The following is a 24,129-nucleotide window of genomic DNA, read 5'->3' on the forward strand; positions in this document are numbered from 1 at the left end:
ATACTTGAACCCTGCCAAAAAGTTCACCTTCACTCAAAAAAAGGTACAAAAGCTGTCACTGGGACAGTACCCTTCAAAAGGGTTCTAATATGTACCATTTAGGTACTAATATGTACATGTTTGGTACCAATATGTACCTTTGAGGGACTTAAATGCACTCTTTAGGTACAAAGGTGTACCTTTCGAAAAGGTACCGCCACAGTGACAGCTTTTGTACCTTTTTTTCTGAGAGTGTTTGAGATTTTTTAATCAATCAGTCCTTTTTTGTGAACCAAATCGACCAATTCATTGTAAAGATCTGACTCACCAAATATACACTCACCTAAAGGATTATTAGGAACACCATACTAATACTGTGTTTGACCCCCTTTCGCCTTCAGAACTGCCTTAATTCTATGTGGCATTGATTCAACAAGGTGCTGAAAGCATTCTTTAGAAATGTTGGCCCATATTGATAGGATAGCATCTTGCAGTTGATGGAGATTTGTGGGATGCACATCCAGGGCACGAAGCTCCTGTTCCACCACATCCCAAAGATGCTCTATTGGGTTGAGATCTGGTGACTGTGGGGGCCATTTTAGTACAGTGAACTCATTGTCATGTTCAAGAAACCAATTTGAAATGATTCAAGCTTTGTGACATGGTGCATTATCCTCCTGGAAGTAGCCATCAGAGGATGGGTACATGGTGGTCATAAAGGGATGGACATGGTCAGAAACAATGCTCAGGTAGGCCGTGGCATTTAAACGATGCCCAATTGGCACTAAGGGGCCTAAAGTGTGCCAAGAAAACATCCCCCACACCATTACACCACCACCACCAGCCTGCACAGTGGTAACAAGGCATGATGGATCCATGTTCTCATTCTGTTTACGCCAAATTCTGACTCTACCATCTGAATGTCTCAACAGAAATTGAGACTCATCAGACCAGGCAACATTTTTCCAGTCTTGAACTGTCCAATTTTGGTGAGCTTGTGCAAATTGTAGCCTCTTTTTCCTATTTGTAGTGGAGATGAGTGGTACCCGGTGGGGTCTTCTGCTGTTGTAGCCCATCCGCCTCAAGGTTGTGCGTGTTGTGGCTTCACAAATGCTTTGCTGCATACCTCGGTTGTAACGAGTGGTTATTTCAGTCAAAGTTGCTCTTCTATCAGCTTGAATCAGTTGGCCCATTCTCCTCTGACCTCTAGCATCAACAAGGCATTTTCGCCCACAGGACTGCCGCATACTGGATGTTTTTCCCTTTTCACACCATTCTTTGTAAACCCTAGAAATGGTTGTGCATGAAAATCCCAGTAACTGAGCAGATTGTGAAATACTCAGACCGGCCCGTCTGGCACCAACAACCATGCCACGCTCAAAATTGCTTAAATCACCTTTCTTTCCCATTCTGACATTCAGATTGGAGTTCAGGAGATTGTCTTGACCAGGACCACACCCCTAAATGCATTAAAGCAACTGCCATGTGATTGGTTGATTAGATAATTGCATTAATGAGAAATTGACAGGTGTTCCTAATAATCCTTTAGGTGAGTGTATATATATAATAAAAAAAAAATGTTTATTAATCAGACACTATACCTCTCTCATGAATATGCCAAGGAACATTGAAGGTTTATGTCACGACTTTCAGTCAGTAATCACTTAATTTTTTGGTCTGTTTCTCACATAAAGATATCACAAGACTTCAGTTGAAATACAACAAAATGATCACTTTTATGATATTTTAAGCTTGAAAGTCCCAGTCCCCATTGATTGTCTTCACCATTTTTTTGTTTTGAAGTGAGGATAAGAAAATGATGACAGAATTGGGATTGTTTTAGGTGAACACATCTGCAGTTCCCTTGCTCACCTCTGGTATACAGCGCTCCTGAGGTTCCTAACATCATCGAACACACCATTTCTGTGAGAAATAAATGCTGCATGTACAGGGTTTAATGTTTACAGGGAGATTTCCATTTCTTCCGATAAATATGTAGTAAGGAAATAGAAAAAGTTTTGTGTTTTGAACTGCCAAAGAAAAATGTTGGACAGTGTATAAACAAGACCTTTTCAAATATTTACACCATTGCAAATCCCCACAGGCTTCCGGCAACTGGGATTTTAAATAAATAACCCATTCCCAAATATTTATACACCATGCAGCCACCAATTTAATAAAATCTCTCCAGTTGAAACTAATTTCATGAGGTTTTCTGCAGAGGAAAACAGCCCATTTTTCATTCACAGTAAAATAAGTTACTTGGCTCCTGTAGTTAAACACTGTAAAAGTAACAGATGTTGATTAAATACTGTTGATTTGACTCATGTCCCTCTCTGTGCTTCATTTCAGATGTTGATACCCCTTTGCATCACAAATAATCAGTGACTTACTGACTATCAAGTAGAAGACAAACGATTTAATTTCAAATACATTTCAATATAAGCTTCCCATAAACTCTAGTCTAGACTGAGCAGTTTGGTTGATGTTATGGTTTGTTTGGTGTTTTTTTTCATCATTGTTTTCATTGGTTTCATCATCCTGTTCAGCTCCCCTTCATATTTTTGTATTTACCATGAATGAATATCAGAAATTGTTTTGAGGGGATTGTTAAGAAACATAGGTGTCAAATTTGATTAAAACGACTCTTTCACGCTATACCATTTTCTCCACTTGCTCGGTTACTGAATGAAAGCAATTCAGTTCTGTCGAGGTAGTGGATTATACCTGTCCTTGGTTGCTTTTCTGCTTTTATTTTTTCTTTAATTCATTTTGCCTACAGCAGAATCCGTCCCTAAGCGAACTGCTGGAGGGAGACTGTCTGTCTCTTAAAGTGACAGAGCCCTCAAACACAGGAAACACGGATAAACATCATCCGTGCAGCCAATAATCTCATTCCAGCAAGAATAATAAGATTATCTTATTTTTCTTCTCAGTAACTATGAGTTTAAGTGATGAATGGTAAATTATGTCTCACATAACCTTTGTGTATAGTGTCACTGAATCAGATTTATCTATTCTTAAATTTATTTTCTTGTGGCTTTGCAGTTGTGCTTGTACCATTTCAACTCTCACTAGATTTCTGCAGGACATTTTAAATTCAGCTGATACCTAGAGCAGTATAAATATTACATCTATTCTTTTTGAAGGGAAAACCTGTTTCTCATGTAGAGAGATGAGCTTGTCTGATTGGACAAGCTGTGCATGACTGATATTGTCTTGTGCAAAATTGTTTGTCTTAAAGCTTTTCATAGTTTCTATCTATCTTTGTTTAAAGAAAAAAAAACATCCTCATCAGACTTAAATATTAATTTCTGTATTCCTAGAGGATATTACAAAAGCTATATCAACAAATATATCCCAAACAAGTATAGGAAAAAGTGTAAAGCAGACAATCATCACAGGATTAATCTGACAAAACAGCCATTAAAAATAGATCATGCAACAGAAATACAGAGATAATCATTACGAATTATCAATAAAGTATGAGGCATGGCAGGCAGAGGAGGTTGTTTGTGTCTATTTCAAACATTAATTTGCTATATAAATGTTTAACTCATTCAAATATGTATTTTTCAAGCATAAGTAACGTTGGATTGTGTACTGTGGAGGTCTATAGCTGATTTTAACAGATTTCTGACTTGTCGGTGTTCTAGATTAGTATTTCTCAACTGGTTTTGCTTCAAGACAGGTTTACATTGAACATTAAGTGTCTCAACAAGAGCCAAAACTGTTTATCATACAACTGTGAACAAAAATGCCCCTAAATTCTCAAACACCTAAATTCATCAATATAATAATGAACTGCTTACAATATACCAAACTTTTAACATGGCATAGCTAAAAAAGCAAAATCGACAAATTTCATTTCTAAATGTCTCTTGAATTTTGATAGTTTCATGCTCTTGTGTACCTTTTTAATCTTGTGTATACATTTTTAAATTAATCTTAATTTTTCCCTTTATTAAACCCATTTACTTTGCCTTCCTAACTATATGATTCCTTGAATATTATTATTATTTGCATAGTTGTGCTTTTTCTTATGTTGAGAACTACCGTTCTAAAATGTATCAGTCATGAATTCCTAAAAACACTGAATTCATAATGAACAAAAGCACTCAGTGTACTGCGTGTGACATATATCAAGTATGCTGATCTGTCTAGAATTTCACAGGTCACTAATCCACAAAACAAAGGCATCTGGCAAACTGCCATCCTGTAAAAAATGCAGACACTGTGTGTGCTTTTTAAAGGATGGCAGTGCACTTCGCTGAATACATGCAACAGGTTTAGAGATGAGATCAAAGAGACCGATTTGGAACAAACTAGTTGTTTAAGCCAAGGGCTGGTAAACAGAATATTGCTAGATGAACTGTATACTGTAGTAAAATAAACAAAAATGTTATGAATAGGATTGTTCATGATCTCAGAGATGATCTCTAGAAAATAGCAAAGATCCTGAAGAATAATGGATATTGCTTTATACGTACCTTAGTAGTGTCCAGTTTGCTGTTTCACACATCCTGCATCTGCAGCACTGCGACAGCAGTCTTGTGCTTTCATGCAGACAGCATTAGAGCTGCGGCTCTAAATAGCAAGTAAAGTGATATATGGGTTACTACACTGAGCAATTTATTTAATAACAGCCATTGATAATTATTACAAACTTTGCAGTTTACATGGGTTTAAGTGCTCATTGATTGCATGGTGATGAAGAGCAGAGGTTCAAGTGGGGGCATGTCTGAGTGCTTGATACCATTCTTGTGTTCCTCTTCTCTAAGACTATAAGGATAGCCTATTTAAGCAAGCTGATACACGTTATATTTTTGTACACTTATCACTGCTGGGAAAAAAAATTCTGCATTCAACTTAAGATAACTTGCCTCATCTTAAAAACCCAGAGAGAGCCAATTACATTAGCCTGACACGACTAATTTATATTTTCTAACTCATTTTTCATTTTTGCATCTGTGAACAGCTCTGCACCTCCTGTGGACAATGAGTGACTGAATTCAAGCAGGGCAAGACAGGGTACATGTCCCAGGACCGCAGTCTCCCAGGGACCCAAAGCAGTCAGCTTAATGTTACCGAATAGTCATTGCAATTTCATTTGTGTTATCACCACACACCATCTGCAGATGTCTTTCCCCACAGGTCAGATTATTCCATGTGATTTTGCTTGATCTCAATGACTACTAAAATATAAAAATTTTGTTGATTATAATTTTACTTCAGTTGGTTTTTTTAAATACTGCTTGTACTGTAAATGCAAGTTTTTATCTGTATATGACCAAAAAATGACAGAGTACTTTAAGTTCTTTCCACTGTTATGAGGAAAAAAAATCCAAGTGAATGCGCCGGCACATTCGTCAACCCCAGAGGGTTACTCTGTGCTAGTTATTAGTTTCAAATAACAAACAACAAACATATAACCTTAAAACCCCCTAAATATATATTTTTTATAATATATATATATATATATATATATATATATATATATATATATATATATATATATATATATATATATATATATATATTTAGGTTATATGTTTGATAGTATTAAGATACTAACCTTGACATGCAGTGTATGGACCTCCGTGGTCCTTTGATCCGACTCTCCATGGAAAAAAAATCTTAGAGAGAATATGAGGGATGGAAAGAGAAAAAGTGGACAGTGTTGTTTCCTTTTCTTTAATCTGCTCTTCCAAACCGTCCTTTCTTTCGAGGTTTATTATAGAGAAATTAAAAGATTGTCAGTGCCTTTGTTTTGGACTGAAATAAACAAATGAACAGCAGAAAAACAAACACGCTCTGGAGGTCTGGATAATTACAGACAACAATTATGTAATTAATTTCTTTCACACTGCATTCTCCATTATCGCTTCTCTCCTTCTTTGTCTCTCTCTCTCTCACGCACACACAATTTACCCAGTCAAGAGACCATTAGACACACTCAGCACTGACTGCAAAGGTACTCATCTACTTTCTTGACCTCCAGATTACAGCTAGAAGACATGAATGGGTGGGGCAGATGAGGTCAGATAAGGCGTACATTCAATTCCCTCAATAGCGATCACTGTCCTGGTTGGAGTTAACAATCCTACACTGAACTTCAAAGCCAAATACACTTCAAACGCACATATACACGCTCCTACTGGCTGACCGAGCAGCCCAATCTCACATGAGCAGGTCCCTCCGACACTTCACAGTAGATCAAAAGTAAAAAACTTGACTTTTTGAAAAAGTTACTGAAAAAAGTCCCATAAAATAAATAAATAAATAAATAAAAGCCTCTAACTTTCTAAGTAGAGAATTCGGAGAGTCAGTTCCCTGCAGAACACTCATTCAGGCTGTATGTCAAAACCACTTGCATTGAGCCCTGAACCGCTGCAGGGAATTGGAGGACGCAGCATCTACAGTTCAGTGCACTGAGAAACGAGAACGACTCATTGGCAGCAGCGTGGCATGCCTGGATCTCTGCCCTTCAAACAATCTTCACACAATCATCAACACCCTGAAAGTGGATATAGGCTGACAGCAACAAGACATTTGAGAAAGACAAAAGCAGATCTATCTCTCTTTATCTACCCATTTATCCATCCATCCAGATGCCAACAATGACAAACGTTTCTTGACTTGTTAGAAATGAAATCATTGAGGTCAAAATATTAATCTTGAATATAATTGCACCATGAAACTGGAGGAATATCATTTCATTTCTGTGTATGCATCTAATATTTGAAAAACAAAACAAAAACAAAGCTGAAACTTTTCTTTTGAAAGTGCTAAAGTTCAGTTCTTATGTAGCTTCATATTGTCAATGCCGTTTATATACAGTGTTGTTTGGGGCAGATTGAGAATATTAGACAACTCTTCCAGAATGTGTGAATTTACAGTATAATGAATATGGTGGCAGCCCTAAACATAATGTATTAGGATCTGCTTTGCAACACTGCAGAGTAAAATATAGGAACAGCTGCAGGAAGCTGCACAAATGAATGGCTCTGACACAGAGAAAAAGCAACAGAGAGAGTGAATCTTATTCCTTCACTTTATTGAAGTCTCACACCTTCCACTGGACCAGGGACAGAACATCAACACACAAACAGCCAAATAAAAGAAGTTGCACACAATAAAATGACAGCAAATCAAACAGATCAGGTCAAAAAGACCACAGTCTCTCCATCGTGGAGGTTGAAACGGGTCATTTAAAGTGCTTGAATTCATTCCTCTGTAAGTAAACATCTTTTCTGTCCAGACCAACAGCTTGGCAGATGTTGTTTTCATGAAGCTATAATGGAGCAATGGTAGTGTTCTGACAATGCTGCATACTCTCTTGTCACAATAGGTGAAAAACACGGCAAGACATGAACTATATATGGAGGGAAAAATGGAAGATTTTTTTATAGGAATTCATGGCAAGTGTTTATTGTTTCAGACATTTTCATGCTATCAAAGAATCATCCAGGTGAAAAGAACCCAGAGGAAGGCATACACACATGGGCAGCAAGTCATAAATGTATTTTACACAACAGTAAGAGGTCTTTGTATTAGTGCATTTATTTTAGCAATTTGGAAATCTAAAAACTAGACTTAGTTGTTTCTTTTTTTCTCTCGCTGCACAACCTCAATGATGATTTGTTAAAGGAAACAGCATCTTTGAGTTGCAGATACTCATGAAACTGTGTTTTTACAGCATGAAAAGAGATGTAGAAAGCCTCACATTTAAAGCATCTATTAAAGTAAGAAATGCCTGGATGCAAGGTTTACAATAATTTTTTAATAAAACTTAATGCTGCTTTACTCTGATTTATCTCAGTTTAAAGGCATAGTTCATCAAAAAATGTCATCACCCCTTGTCACTCCAAACCTGTATGACTTTCTTTTGTGGAACACAAAGATTTTTTAAAGAATATGCTAACTGTTTTTGTCAATTCTGTGAAAGTCAATGGTCCAAGACACGTTGTTGAACTTTTTGAGAACTTTGTCATTTCTATCTTGGACCCCATTGATTTTCATTGTATGGACTTCGACATCTAGCAAAATATCTTCTTTTATGCTCCACAGAAGACAGTAATTCATTCTTTGGAACGAAATGAGGGTGAACAATTGATGACAACATTTTCATTTTTGACTGGACTGTCCCTTTAATTATGGGTCATAATGTTGCCTTGTTAACAGTCAAATGAAAGAAAAGATGTTCCTAGCTTTAAAAGGCTACCTCATTGACACAAGCAAATGGAATTAATGTCCTTCTGCACACGTATACGACACAACGAGAGACAGATGTAGAGAAAAAAATACAAACAAAGTGTCTCCAGAGCATTACAAAACAAGCCCTCCATTGATTTTCTGCTTAGTATAACCACAGAGTTGGGTGAGAGAGAAACATACACACAAATATCCTCCTCCTATTGATTTTCTTTAGTTGGTTTTAGACATGGCTGCCCATCACTGCTTAGGGTGTGTCTAGAAGTGTGCGGCCCACATAAGAGTGTGTTGTAATACCCAAAGCCCCTCGTATTCTGGGTAAATGGCAGTAAAATCACTTTCGCTTTGGATTAAACATCCACCGTAAAAGTTTAGGGTAAAGTATCTGTATATACTAATATGTATACACTCTGATATATTGCACATAAACATGGGAGGGAGGTTCTTGCATATTTAAAATCATAGTACGGGAAAGCCCACGTGCTTCCATGCAGTCGATACTGCTGTATATTTATGTATTACAGTGTGTATTATGTATCAAGGCATGCCAAAAGCAAATTACTGACAACCTCATCAACCTTCTGAGACATACTTATGTAATCTTAAGAACAAAAACACCATCTCAAGAACAGTAAACCTTTCTTTAAGAAAAAAACAAAACAAAACCATCCTGAATGTCCTTAAAAAACCCTACGGTGGTCAAAAGCAACTTTTTATCTCTGTCTTCAACATTTTGCCATAAATTGATCTTTGTTTTTGTTTTGTTTTTTATTTATCATTGCTTGCAAAGCCAAAAATAAGTTAGTGCAAAATTAAGATGAATGTCTTTTCCAAAAATTAAGAACTCACTCAAGTCTCAGCAAGAGTATTTCTGTGCCAAAGACAAAGCAAAAATGTTAATCCTGCAGCATTGGAGCAGACTGAACAGCTTAATAAAGCCATTTTAACTGTAAACATCTTTATAATGTATAAATAATTAAAAAGCATTATAACAATTTTGTATGCAACTAATGGGGGGTGAAAAGGCAAGTTTATGCTTTGAGCATGCCATAATCCATAATCAAGATAAATAACCTTATTAATACAGGAGGCATGAGCCTAATTAAAATGAAAAACTGCTGATCACGACTGAAGCCAAGGTGAAAATAAAGGAAGCACTGACAGTGGCATGTCAAAGCAAGTCTTTAGCACTGAGAAACAAGACATTGTAGAAAAGAAATTGTAGCTTGGACTTCATGTTTATGTGGTGAACACAGACAAGGATATGAAATGAGACATGAAGTAATATACATACAGATCAAATCACAGCAGACTGACAGGTTTTCTCTGTGGAAACTGAAGATGAGACTTGGGTCATGAGACACTGCTTCTCTGTCTGTACGACAAGCTCTGGGAGGTTGCGTAGACAATAATGTGTGTTTTCGCAGTTAAGCCTCGGGAGGTTGGTGATGCAAATGTCAGATTCACCCACTAAATAAGTGGGCGTCCAGAGGGCATGCCGCATGGGAAAATATTCAAACACTGAGGGCCTTGAAAAAGCTCCGCAGGCAGTCTATGGCACTTTGTCTTCTTTGACGTTTGTTGAGTAACGGTAAAAACATGAGCTCTCTAGTGCTTTCCATTGCTTGTTTTCTCAGATTTTGCCCTTTCTTTCAGTCTGAATTTCTGTCAGTCATCCTTTTTTCCAGTTTGTCAATCCATGAGAAGCTCAACTGTATTAACAAGGTTATGTATGAATGATGTAATTGTGAGTGGTAAAGGTTTCTCAGTGGTTATGGAATGATGATCAGTGACTTTTAGTCTGAATCAAAAGAGTGGTTTTGTGCGACAGAAGCGCTGATTGTGACACTACTTTTTTGTTGCATAGTTAGATGCGATAGCTTAGCTTCTTTGTTTAGCTTAATAGGTTGTCTAGCCACTAACAACACCATCTAGTGCAAGCCGCATGTGTGATCATGCGTTCAGGGAGGTAGCCTTATCAGTGTTTATGGCTGCAGCTGACGCTCAGTGGATCTTTGGCTTTTCAAGTCTTGTGGAGGTACCGAGTGGTACCGAAGCGTTGTGTTCTGGGTCAGCCTCTCTCCTGACCACTGCTGGCCAAGGCTGGGATAGCCGGCCGCGAGTCACGCCGTCGTTCCCTGCATTGTAACATGGCAAACCTCTGGACGGAGGAGGCGGAAGAAGCTGATGGGCCTTGTGGTTCATTGAGGGTCCTGATTTGGGGTTTGACCCACTACTGCCCCCTATAGGCAGAGCAGGGAGAGTTACCCGTTTATGTAGGCGTGGAGGCTGCAGGACACGCGGGCTGAAGGACAGGGTGTGAGGTGTTTGCAGGAGTTTGTTTTGATGGCTTTCTGGGGTCGGTCTCACAATCCGTTCTCCAGCCCACCGTGAGTCACTCTCATGATTGTTTTGTATGCGAAGGTGGGTGCTAAGCAACCAGCTCAGCTCCTCTGGGTCAGGAAGAGATTTAGACTCCACGTGAGGATCTCCAGCAGGAGGAAGAATTGGGTCGGTGGATGGGACTGGAGGATAGGACGTAGAAGGCTGTTCTCCTTCGGTGCAGGCATCACTGTGGCCCCCGGTGGGGACTGTTCTTGCTAGTTTTCCCTGGATGAGGGGCTCGTTGGGGATGTGACTGATGGGCTGAAGTATTTGAGGCTGTGGAGGACAAAATAGAACAGTATTTAACACAATAAACTAGAACATAGATCTGCGATCAGTGGATATGATAGTTTGGGACTGAAATTTGTGGTGTTTGTGATTGAAAACAGGTGTGACTCTCGAATTGTCCCATTCATAGAACAGCTTACAGGAGCAGTTACAGAAACACTGTACGAAGGGATAACTAATGTGATAGCTGTGAATAACAAAAGTGACTTAAGTAAATGTCAAAGATAGAGACTTCTATAACATCGGAAAGTATTCACAAATTTGTGAGAAAAAACTCCTATTGAGATTCATCCATCAAATCTTAATTAACCGACAGCAGCATCACATGTTTTATTTTTAACTGACAGCAACTGCTGTTCACTAGCTGCATTCACACAGCAACAGTAAGTCAAATTTCACTCTTTGTTGCGAGACATCATTCGCAGTGCTTCCCAGGAGTGAGTTGTCGCTGAGAGATATTTTGGAAGTTTACTTGTAGTGATTCTCTGATCAAAGTAGCTTTCTTTGCAGAATAATAGGGTTATGTAGTTTTTCACCAGGAATTCAAATGTTAAACACAATTGTTTAAAAAAAAGAAAGAAATGAAATAAAGTGGGCTGGCGTCTTCAACAAAAGCACATATCAATTCCCAAAAATATTCACATAGAGAAAATTAATGCGAATTTTACTTCTGGAACCCCATTATTGCACTATTACAATTCAGTAAATTCCTCTTCCTGTAATTCAAATTCCAAATCAACTTCTCGGGGGGTGTGGCAGATTCTTCAATTCTGAATTTAACACAAGCCTGGTATTAACAAAACTGTATTTAGCTATCTAAAACAGCACTGAAAACTGTATTCTGTTGCTCTGTGAACATCGCCAGGTTGATGAGACATTAGCAGTCAGTCGTCCTGTCGACAGTCCAGTCAGTGTGACTGTAACAGGGTGGATTTGAATGGATGAGCATGTATACAGGTGAGTTTCAGTATACACAACTGAACTGTGCACCATGAGAGAGGCATAAGTCCTTGTTTCCTTCTCATTCACATTCTCTGTCTCTCATGGGCTGTTTCTGCTGAATAGCACAGCTCTACTGAAACCACACCACCCCCTACTGGCTAACAATGGTTTCAAGCAGTCTGTCACATTTCTATTCAGCCAGAGACCATTTGTAAGGTGTGTATTATCTCCAGATACCATCACAAAACAATTTTATCACATGTCCAACCACAAAGGGTTGAGAAAATGTCAGACTGAAGAGAGGTAAAGCATTACAATTTAAAACACCACTAGAAAGTGCAAAAAAACAACAGCTGAAAAACAACATCCTGATCGTTCCTCACTTTAAGAATACAGAATAAGAGTGCATTGTGGGAACAAGGGAGTAAAAGTGTGAGCTAGGGTTTGTGCATGTGTGCAGGAGAGTTGTCAGTGGCGTGAGACAGCACAGACAGTCACATCCTCTACGTGACGTCACAAAATCTCTGGGGCGGAGAGACGTCAGCGGACACCTGCAGATAACATCCATAATGCATTCATCTCTTAGTGAGAACGGACGAATCTCAGAGACTGTAACCTTTTAAACCCTGAGACAACATAAATCTCCGCTCACACTGACAGCATTTTTAATCACGAGTTTGTCGCTCCAAATGCAGATCATTTCTGACATTATTTTCCATGCATTTTTTCTTTTCACGTGAGCTTCACGGTCTTCCCTCCTTTTTGTAGTTGTCGCATCACATCCCAGCTCGCTTGCATATATGCTAAACTTCTCAACTCCATTACCATTTTCATTAATTAAATGTTTAAAACCGATATTAACGAGCTGTTTATACCAATAACTGATTTATCTCAATCAACAGCTTTAATGTCTTGCTTTAATGTTGAAACCCCCAGTTCCAGAGGATGACTCTCCCAATAAAAAAAGAAAAAGAAATCAATATTACTTGCTAGATTAATTGTTTATAATGTATAAAATATTAATTGAACAGTGGTGTATTGTTATCTCATCGTGCTGTTTACTGGTCATACTGGCGTTTCTGCAATGTCATAAAAGCAATAAGCCACCCAAGGCCACTTTTATAGTCATTTTACTATGGTTAAGTATGTTCTTAAGCATAATGCAAGGATGAGTACCTAAAGCCCCCTTAACTGTGGTAAAATTACTGTAATTAACAGCCTCACAACCTTATTACTTTTATTAAACAACAAATGACACCAATTTTCAATCAACAATTTGCACACGATAAACAATTCTTCTGCCAAGTGACATAGTTCATTATACTGACTCTAGGCTGTTTTGGGGTTGCCAAGCAACATAGAAACTTAGAAACCACAGAATTCATCACAGGTGTGTTTTTATCGGCTTTGAACAAGGCTCATGAAATCTAATTACAAATTAAAGTTAAAAATATCGTTTTTATAATACAATATTAACATCATAAAAACAAAGGAATCCAATCATGCAGCACCAAACAAACAACAACAAGACGACAGTAAAATGAAAAACAAAAACATTGAACAGATTCTATGCTGCTCTGACATTGTGGACTGGTTCAAAATCTTTGTAAAACCTAAGTCTTTTATAGGGGTTTTATAACACCGCTATAGATGAGGATGTGCTAAAATTGCACAAATCCTATCATAAAATCATAAATCCTAAAATTATTAAACCTAGTGAATTATTGATAATTTTTTTTTTTAATTGTTAAATGGAATGAAAGAAAAATGCCTTTTTCTAAGGCAATTAAAACGTTTCTGAAAATAAAATGCATTTTTGTTGTGGTGGGGTAAATGAAAATCTGAACTTTTTGCCCTAAAGGCCTAGAAAAATAAATCTTTATTATTAGCCCTTAAAAAGTCAAAATTGCAAAAATGGTTTGTAGAAAGCTTGCAAGACTATCATATATGAGTAATGTTTGCACTGTTTTTTTCTAAAAAAAGAATTAGAATTCATAGCTTTCATGTTGTTTCATGTTGAATATATTGCATAATTTCCAGCTATTATTGCAATAGCTGGAAATTACAACTATTGTTGCAATAATAGCTTTTTCTTGTAAAGAAAACTTTCCTGATTGAATGAAACATGGAAATATATTTTTCTGAACCAAATAAAAGGATTTTAAAGAAAGTGTATAATCTTTTGTGGTGGGGTCCAAGAAAATCAGAACTTTTGGCCTAGAAGAAAACAATCCTTATTATTGAGCCCTTAAGCCTGGAACACACCAAGCCGACGGCCGACAGTGTTTGTGCGTCGGACTTGGCCGACTAACAAGTTTTCTAAAGCCTGGAACACACCAAGCCGACGCCGACGAACTAGCGCTGATGAAAGCCGACTGTGTTGTCGCCTCGCGTCGGGGTAAAAAAGTGCACTTGAACACACCGAGAGAACTACTGCCGACTGTCAGCTAGAATGCGCGTTCTGCGCCTGCGTGTAAATGAGACAACTGTCTATTTCTGCAGATATATTCGTCTATATTCGTCACTCAAAAAGGGAAACCAACGCTGCAGGCTGCAGATACACAAACCGTAAACAAATCTGTGCGTACTTACCGTTTTGAATATCAATCCTGCTAAACACTTTCTTTATTCCACTCCTCTCATGTTAATATTGAAATATTCGCCAAGGAACACTCAGGTAAGATGACGTAACATTAGAACAGCCTTTTATCTGTACCGCTTTGAGTTTGCTCGCTGTTTTGCTATTATTCTCGTGCACTGACTCGTTCACTAAGCTGAACAGCCAATCAGAGTTCCCTCTTTCACCGACGGCCCGACGCCGATTCAACATGTCGAATCGGCCGAAAAAAAGCCGACGAGGACCAATTTCAGCCGACGGTGCGGAACACACTGAGGAAACTTAGTCGGCCGACGGACAAAAACTGCCCGACGGCCGACCGTCGGCTTGGTGTGTTCCAGGCTTAAGTGTGTTCCGCACCATCGGCAGACATTTTTTTCATTAAGAGGGAACTCTGATTGGCTGTTCAGCTTAGTGAACGAGTCAGTGCACGAGAATAATAGCAAAACAGCGAGCAAATAAATCAAAATTGTACAGATAGAGGCTGTTCTAATGTTACGTCATCTTACCTGAGTGTTCCTTGGCGAATATTTCAATATTAACACGAGCGGAGTGGAATAAAGAAAGTGCTTAGGGATTGATATTCAAAACGGTAAGCACGCACTGCTTTGTTTACGGTGTGTGTATCTGCAGCCTGCAGCGTTGGTTTCCCTTTTTGAATGACGAATATAGACTAATATATCTGCAGAAATAGACAGTTGTCTTATTTACACGCAGACGCAGAACGCGCATTCTAGCTAACAGTCGGCTGTAGTTCTCTCGTGTGTTCAAGTGCAGCTTTTTACCCCGACGCGAGGGGACAACACAGTCGGCTTTCATCAGCGCTAGTTCGTCGGCGTCGGCTTGGTGTGTTCCAGGCTTAATAAGCACCTAGATTTCAAAGAAGCGCAGGGAGAATCAACTGCCTCTGAAACGTTTCTCAAGATAACATTTGTAACACGATTGCTAGATATTACAACAGAAAGAGCTGTAATAAAGTCTGGCTCTAATTCAGTCATTTATCTTACTTTAAGATTTGGCTGATGAAATGTGGCCATTTTGATAATAGAGAAGGTTTTTAATATCCTGAGTTTGTAGAAGTGGAGGTTATAATATGAATCCCGAAGGAGTTATTGGATCATTTTATTTTAATTGTCCTCTAAAACTGTTCAGCATCTCCCTGTGCAGTCACAAGACCAAGAACAATTGCACCATGGGCTAATTCCCTGCTTGTGTGCGTGTGTTTGAGATGTTAAAACCTGGTCCACCTGTGCAGACTGATGTCTGTTTGGATAAAGTCTCTGGGAGCGGGCTGAGAGAAGCGGTGAGAATCCCAGAACACACCAGTATACACTGTAGCTCCATTACAGCAAAGACAGATCTGACATACAACACACAGCAATCACAGCCCATGGAGGAAGAGATGAGCTGAAACATTAGGATTTCAGACAGGTGGTAACTTGGGGCCAAAGATTAAAGGGAAAAAAGTCTCATGCCAAGTCTCATGTATGTGTGAAAAAATTGGAATCCATGCTTAAAAAGTAAAACTCAAACAAGCATGCATTGGTCATTCACGTCACGTGACCATGCAAAGGGTGAAGCTTTTAGTAGAGGTTACTGTACCACGCTGTGTCGCGGAAGTAATGCACAAGATGCTCCACCCCTGTCCCGAGGTATTATCGGATAGGCAGAGGGGGAGAAATAACACAGAGTACAAGTTCATCCAATCAGGAAACAAGAAGAGGAAAGAGAAAGGGAAAAGACAGGAGGACAAGGAAAAAAGAAGATAGAACTGACAAAGCAGTGGAGTAAAACCGAAAGATAAGAAAGGAAGAGTAGAGGAAGGAAGGTCTGTTGAGGAAGAGACTGAAAAATAGTCTGACATCTGCTCTATAACTACAGCCATGTTTACAATCATGTAAAACACACATTCTCTCAGATCATCACAGCTCCATTCTTGCTAAATCAAATGACTGTGTGCACACTGTAATTTACTGTAAACAATTTCTGCTGTCATGTCTTCCATTTGGACTTTTATGTTCAATTGTATTTGGTTATTTCCTGTTGCCATTTTGTAGTCTGCTTGTAGTTTTGCTGTTGACTAGCCCATTATCGTTCCCAGGTGTTTCTAGTTTTAACGATATGTGTATAAATACCCATGTTCCTTTGTGTTTTGTCAGTTTTTGTTATTGTAACCTCTGTTTGTTCCTTGATTCTGGTTTCTTGTTTTGCTCCCTGACTGCCTGCTGTTACAACTGCAAATTGAATTTTTACTCAAATTTACATTTGACTATTATTATATGCACTACTGTTCAAAAGTTTAGGGTAAGATGCTCACCAAGGTTGGATTTATTTGATCAAAAATGCAGTAAAAACAGTAATATTTTACAATATCATTACAATTTAAAACTTCAATTTTATAATGTATTTTGTAATTTAATTTTAAATCTAACATTATTTTAAAATGTAATTTATTCCTGTGATGACAGCTGGAATTTTCAGCATCATTACTCCAGTCTTCAGTGTCACATGATCCTACAGAAATCATTCTAATATGCTGATCTGAAATATTTTTTTGGAAATCAAGATGCATGTTTTCCAAGATTCAATTTATTTTGTAATAGAAATATTTTGTAACATTGTAAATGTCTTTACTGTCACTTTCAAACAATTTAATGCATCCTTGCTCAATAAAAGTATTCATTTCTTTAAAAATTATAATTATACCAACTCAAAACTTTTGAACAGGAGTAAATAACATATTTATTTCTGATTATTTTGAGTTTGTCGCAAATTAATTTCATTCCTCACAACATCAGATTTATTATTGTATTATCTTATTTTAAAAAATTATCACAATTACCCTTTTTTTTTTTACTCAGAGACCAAAATAGGCTTCCATGCCCATCCCAGGGTAATGCGCAGGGACAACTACAAAAAATGTCATTTGTAAGTTGACTTTCCTAAAAAGGTTGATTTCCCTGAGGCTTTTGCAACTCCGTTTGATTGGTCTGACATGTCAGCTTCTACTGTAGCTCAGTCAATGAGATGAGTTTGAGGCAGGGCTACCTGTTTGATTATTTATTAAATATATTCAGAAAAATATTCAGAAAATGTAATTTTGCCAAAGCAAATGAATTTAATTGCAAAATTCCAAAAACCGTGCACAAAAACACCTTAAGACAGGGCTCGAAGCCATCTACACAAAAACACAGTGTTACACCCCATGTGGTCCAACCAGTGCAGTGACCCACCCAGACCTGAGAGACAGTTCAAAACTGCCCAAGCGGGGAACAGCTGACTTTGTCTAACCTCTTAAATCGCTTTCTCTTTCATCTCTCTAACACCACATCTCCTCCTCTCTCTCAGACTGATATCCAACTTACTCATCCCTGACTCACTCACACATGATGTAACTATACTGTGCATATATATTTATAAACCAACAGGGAGACAGCATATGAAAGAGAAGGAAGCAGAGATGAAGAGTCAGGAGGAGGAAAGAAAGCTGAACATATTGCCAAAGGAACGGGGTCAGAGGTCAGGGGGTTAATGACTCACTTTGTCGGCGTTGAGGCATGCTGGCACGAGGTGTAGCCTGGTACTGGCACTGCCAGGGAGAGAGGAGAGGAGTGGGTACAGCCTGCAACACACATAGAAAAACCGTGACGCACACACGGCACCCGCACAGCTGCGGAGAGAGACAAACCCCAGTGAATCTAGACAAACACACAGTTTAGAAAGAAAAACTCTTTTGCAAGCACATCGCACAGAGAAACGGCGCACATTTCCTCTGAGAAGACAAACTACCATCAATGTCTGAACATCAGACTAAAACACCAGCGAGGAACAAGCCGTGAATGCATAAGCCACAACACAATACGTGCATGCAATATTCCTAGCCAACACATGCGGATCTCACAGATAATATTTTCTTTTCCTGTTGAACGGCACATGCACTGGGGAAATTTCTGAGATAAGGAAATCAAATGTTCTTAGGTTATATGTACATTTACCTATACTATTTTGTCACGCTCAACCGTAATGTTCGTAAACATACAAACCTTATCTTGAAAACTGATTACATATCATTTAGAGGTACCTTTGGGATTTTTTTTAAGATACAAAGGCAAACAAAACAAATTACACAATCTGATACCCAGAAAGTGTGCATGGTCTTGCTGCCCTGTGATATTACATATATAGTAACTCTACGACTCTAGTCTCTCTTTTCATTATGGACAGAAAACTAGACTTGTTTACCTTTATAACTCAGAGAGTATGCTTACATGCACAGTTATATTTGAGCAACACTTTTCTTTTTTTCTGCCTAGTCGAGCTAGTGTTCATCTGTCTGTCCAAATACTGTAGACATCACTAAAAAATGTGCAAAAATATATATGAAGGATCATTTGGAGCAAGTGCAAGGCCAACTGCAATCCAATTAACGTGTACATTCCCATTAAAAGTCTGAGGTCAGTAATTTAGCTTTGCCATCACAGGAATAAACTGCATTTTAAAATATAATGAAACAGAAAAACGGTTATTTTAATATTTTAGAATGCTACTGTTATTTATTATATTTTTATCAAATAATTGCAGCCATTGCGAGCATGAGACTTCAAAAATATTAATAAATCTTTCCGACCCTAAACATTTGCGCCGTAGTGTACATGCTGGCAAAACTCAAGCTATATTTGCCTTATGTCTAGGTCTGTTAAACCGATTTCGCAAAAACCTGATGAATTAATGTTTTAGTTTGACTGAAATTGAACAATATGGGTTTGAAGAGTTTAGCAGCATGTAAATGGGAACTTATGTCTTTGAGACTAATTGTACTTTTGGACTGAGAGAAACATTTGTAGAAAAAATATGTGGCATTATTTTGAATTTACAATTTATTCCAGTATAACTGATTTCAGATTCATCCTGCTTTGCTGTTCCTGGTACAGGAACAAATCCCATCAAACAGTCACTGCCTACTAATTTTAGTTATCCGTTTAGCATTAGGGTTAGAGTTAGGTCTATGAATGGATAAGAGGAATGTTGTTCCAAGAACAACAAAGGAAGTCCATGAACCCAGTGAACCATCCATGACCGTGTCACACTTGTGTTAAGGAGAACAAATATTTTAGTGTTTGAGTTATGATTAACATGCAATACATTTATTTACATTGTTTGCAGCTTTGTGACATTAATAACGGATCACTGATAACTTATTTTATGATGAAGTCATGCAAATGTAACTTTTAACATCAGGGATGGTAAACCTAAAAAATGAAAATTCTGTTATTTATTCACCCTTACTTCGTTCCAAACCTGTAAAACTTTTGTTCATTAAACACAAAAGAAGATTATTTTAATGTCTAAGCTGCAAAGGTCCCTACATACCAAGTCTTCTAAATCCATATGACAGCTTAGTGTGAGGAACAGAAATTTTAATTGCTAATGACAGTTAATCTAGCTTGACAACTTTCATTATATGGAAAAGAGCAGCAGGACATTCTGCTAAATATCTTTAATATCCCACAGAATAAAGGAATTCATACAGACATGGAAAACAAAACTGAAGTATCTCTATTTTTCAAACACTAACATGCAAACTGAACACCAGTCCTATTGTTCCCGATCCCCAATAACTGTTTCCACGGCTGGACTGGCCATTGGGCATACCGGGCAAATGCCCGGTGGACCGACGTGCTTTTTGGGCCGATACATCTCATAAATACTTTTTTTTTTTATTATTATTATTATTTTTAATGGCCCATAAAATGTGTACATCGGCGGGCCATTCGTTTTGTTTTGTTTTGCTTGCGTTTTGGGTTTGTGCCGGTGTAATGCATTGGTCAAAAAAAGTCAGTGTTAGTTTTTTTTCTGACAGACCAGCCCATGAAACACGTAGATCAGCGGCCCATTGGTTCTTTCCTTGATTGACACTGGGCTGGCCCAATCACAACTTTAAACGAGTGAGCGAGCGTGCAGCAGTGTCAGTGTGCAATATCTGCCAGAATAGTCTGCGAGATGGAGAAGAAACGCAAGGAATGTGCAGATAAATAGCGTGAAAAAATAGAACCAGGCCCTTAAAGCAGACGCTTTATGTGTCAAAATATATGTTTTCTGACCTTCGTCAGCTCCAGCGGCAGATGATGATAGTGAGGAGGATCGGGAGAGAGATGAGAGAGTGTAGAGCCTGCGGTAAGCAGAACTTCTTTCAAAACACTTAGGCTATGTCATGATGGAGTGTAGGAACCCATAACCCAGTTACAGATTATTTCCACATCTGCATAGTTGACGATTACCGCAATTCACTAGAAATTTAATGACAGGCGTTTGTAAACCATGTTTTCCGCCAAAATAAAAGCTTGATGCAGTTTGCGTCAAAATAAAAGATCATGTGCTTATCTCTTTCAAGTATAGAAATTGTTACAAAACTAATTATGAAAGTGTCCTTTATTTTTTAGTGCATTTGTTTTACAAAATATGGCTATTACTGTCATTGGATTAATATTATAACTATTATATAGTAGGTGTAATGTAAATAGACACTGTAACTTAAAGAGGTTTGAATTTTTCTTTGTTTAATTTGCACACTGAATATGGGTTGGAGCTTTTAATTTTGAACTCTCAAAGTGCACCAGATTGATGAATTTAACATTAAAATGCACAAAATTTTCTCACGGGGGGGCATGCCCCCGAACCCCCCTACAAGAACCAAGGTCCACCCACCACAGTTTTAACAAAAAATCCTGTAAGAAACACTTGTATTGCTATGCCAGAGCCACTTATAGCTTGTTTTAGGATTCACCACTGTGGAGTATAGTTCGACTGTATTAATAAATGTCAAATTTGTACTTATTTCATCTGTAAACTCTCACTCGTTCCTATACTCACTCATTACATGGCATTAGTGGTTTTAATGAATAGGAGTTGGTATGAAGATAATTAAGGGCGTGCAAAGATGGGTGGTGTTTATGATCATATAGTGGGCCGGTCTGGGCCAAAATGCCCGGGCCGATTTTTTGTCCCAGTCCAGCCCTGACTGTTTCTCTCTCTTCCTCATTTCCACTTTCACATTCTCATCCATCTCTTGTTACTTCCTCCATCTCTCTCTCCTCCCTGTAATCTCTCCTGACTCCAGTCTTTCTCTGTGTGCTGTTGGCTTTACTGATTGTGTGCCGGTCTTCAATAAGAACACGTCCCCTGGTGAACATCCCAGGCTAGGGCTCTGAAAGCTAAACCACCAGAGTGGGTGCTGCGCGGCTTCACTTAAATAGGAGATGACAATCATTCTGCACTCTGTAGTAGATGCCCGTTTTCCCGTAGCAGCTGCAAATTGGCCAAATCGGCACCTCGGCAAACGAGCCTCAGCTCAGGGTGTCCCGCGAGACCGCCGGGCTATTTCACCACGAAAAACGAACAAGAGGGAGGTAAGGCTGGAGGAAAGGAAAAGAACAGAAGGAATGTGTTGTCTGATTTGTCACCCTGACAACACATTTGCTTCCCCCTTTTGTAAACAACTTGCCACCTATAAAGCCTACAGAATTTTAAGGAAACAGGAAATAAAAACGAGGCAGACGGCTCACCAAGGACACACACAGATACACCAGTCACAATACACTGACATTTTGGGAGAGTTTAGGGTTCCTCCATGATGCGATCAAGTTGACATGCATGTTTCTAGACAGAGAGTGAGAAATAACTCACAGCGGGGTGATGATGGGGCGGTCGCCACACCGTCTGAGTGGATTTATCATGATGCGTTCTTCTCTCACCTTTGGCCCCTGACTTCAGCTGATGACACTGACATCTCACCGGCTGAAAGAGAGACAGATAATTCAATTTTTTCACTTTCTAAAGAAAACAGGAGTGGTTTGAGTGTCTTGGCCATTCAAAACTTGCTCCCACAATGCTAGATTGTTGGTAGTAGTTTCCAGGGCATTACTAGTGAGGAGAAATTGATCAGTTTTTATGACCAACAACCACACCAAATTTTCATGTTAGCTCAAAATTTTTAACTGATTTTTAATTATTGTTTTATTTTTGACACGCGACATAACTAAAGAAATCATAAAAGCATGGCTTATTATTTTTATTATTAACAATCATAATAAATTAAGCTAAATATTAATAATAAATATTAAATAACAAAATTCATAGAAAATTCTAAATAAATTCTTATTCTTGTGTCATATTTATGCAATCTAAATTTTCTTTGAATCGATAACCATTTTAAAAAACATTTAAATAGAAAACTTCTAGGGCATTGCTGGTAGAGAGAAATTTTTTTATGATACATTTGATACATTTTTTATGACCAATAACTAAACCAAATTGTTCCGTTTAAGTTTTTTTATAACCAATATATAGAACTTATTACAAATGATTGCTAATTTTTGATACACACCATGACAAAAAACAAAACCATTAAACTACAATAAAAACAATGCATTGCAAATGACTATTATTAATATTTTTATTTAATACATTATTCATTATAAATTATTATTTTGTTAAATGTATGTATTATTGTAATCTATTTTTTGTAGAACTGATTTTCTAGAACCAATTTAAAAACATTTAAATAGAAAACTCTGAAAAAAGAGCACCCTCAAGACTCTACGATATTTTGATTATAAAGATGATTTCCTTTTTGACTGTTTTATTGTCCACTAGGTGAAAATCACCTTGCTAGTAACAGCACATCTCCTCAACAAGCTGCACAATTTGAGGTATCATTTATACCAGTAGCACAAGAAGTAAAGAGTTTTTAAATTCCCTAACCGATATATAAGTAATATTGAAGCTTGCCTTAAGCACTACTCTTGTTCTAATGTAAAGAAACCTCATTTGCTTTCATCTTTGCTTTGCAATCAGCGTAATGCAAAAGAAGTGAGTTTATTAGCGCTAATGATATAATTGCTCACCGAAGGTGACAGTAATTGGGATTAAAGGTTAAAGTGCATGTGTTGATGCTCCATTTGCTGCGTTTTTTTTTTTTTTTTTTTTTTTGGCTTGGAGCAGTGAAGTTAATGAACTGTATGAGATGTGGGTTTGTTCTGAGAACATCCCGTCCTGATTTCATCTCATTCATTCAGACATGGAGTTAGCATGGCTTTAGTATATTCAAGCAGATTCTGCAGGCTCTGATTAGCCACTCATGTGTTATGTATTATGTATAATTCAATCAATACAAAATGAGCGCCAGTTTGAATGTGTCAGGAATGGTGATGGCTCACAGATTCTTGATGCTGTTGATGAGTGAGCCGTGTGATGATTTTATCTTTATTTTTCAGCTCTTCCCTGAGATGCGCCACCTCCTTCATCAGTTCCTCCATCTGACACACAAATACAAAACAAATAATAAATGCATACACAAATAATATGAAACTATATTGTCTACACATAAATAATGCATGTGTACGGAATTGAAAAAGGGGGCACAGAGCTGTTGATGTCAATTTGTAGGCCAAAACAGAATGCTAATTCACCACACGTTCCCTCAGGAATTACTAATGGCTTTTTAGAATAGCAGTTTGCAATTGAGTATACGTAGTTCTGTGGTAAACATTACTTGAGATATTGAGATTAAGGTTTCGTTCTACTTCTGAAACTTTAAAAACACAAGCTGCTATATGAGGATTCTCATGTACTTATAATTTTAGTCTTTATGTAGCAACTTGCTTAAATGAACTTTGAAGCTGTTGTTAAGATATGACTACTATTTA

General features: G+C 37.9%; 1 protein-coding gene across 3 annotated transcripts in view; it reads right to left on the minus strand.

The window, feature by feature from the left end:
• Nucleotides 1-7,019: 7,019 nt before the first annotated feature.
• ccser2a (coiled-coil serine-rich protein 2a) overlaps nt 7,020-24,129 on the minus strand; it is a 50,172-nt gene continuing 33,062 nt past the window's right edge. The window contains exons 9-13 of one of the 3 annotated variants that reach the window (XM_079853632.1): nt 23,641-23,739; nt 22,109-22,219; nt 17,966-18,047; nt 16,028-16,067; nt 7,020-10,854 (exon numbers count right to left, since the gene is read on the minus strand). In XM_079853632.1, the coding sequence (XP_079709758.1) occupies nt 10,794-10,854; nt 16,028-16,067; nt 17,966-18,047; nt 22,109-22,219; nt 23,641-23,739 (393 nt within the window). In that variant the 3' untranslated portion in view covers nt 7,020-10,793. The remainder of the gene's footprint in view (nt 10,855-16,027; nt 16,068-17,965; nt 18,048-22,108; nt 22,220-23,640; nt 23,740-24,129) is intronic. The other 2 variants (XM_079853633.1, XM_079853631.1) reach the window with 2 other exon arrangements.

Source organism: Squalius cephalus (assembly GCF_949319135.1).
Source record: "Squalius cephalus genome assembly, chromosome: 20".
Classification (NCBI taxonomy): domain Eukaryota; kingdom Metazoa; phylum Chordata; class Actinopteri; order Cypriniformes; family Leuciscidae; genus Squalius; species Squalius cephalus.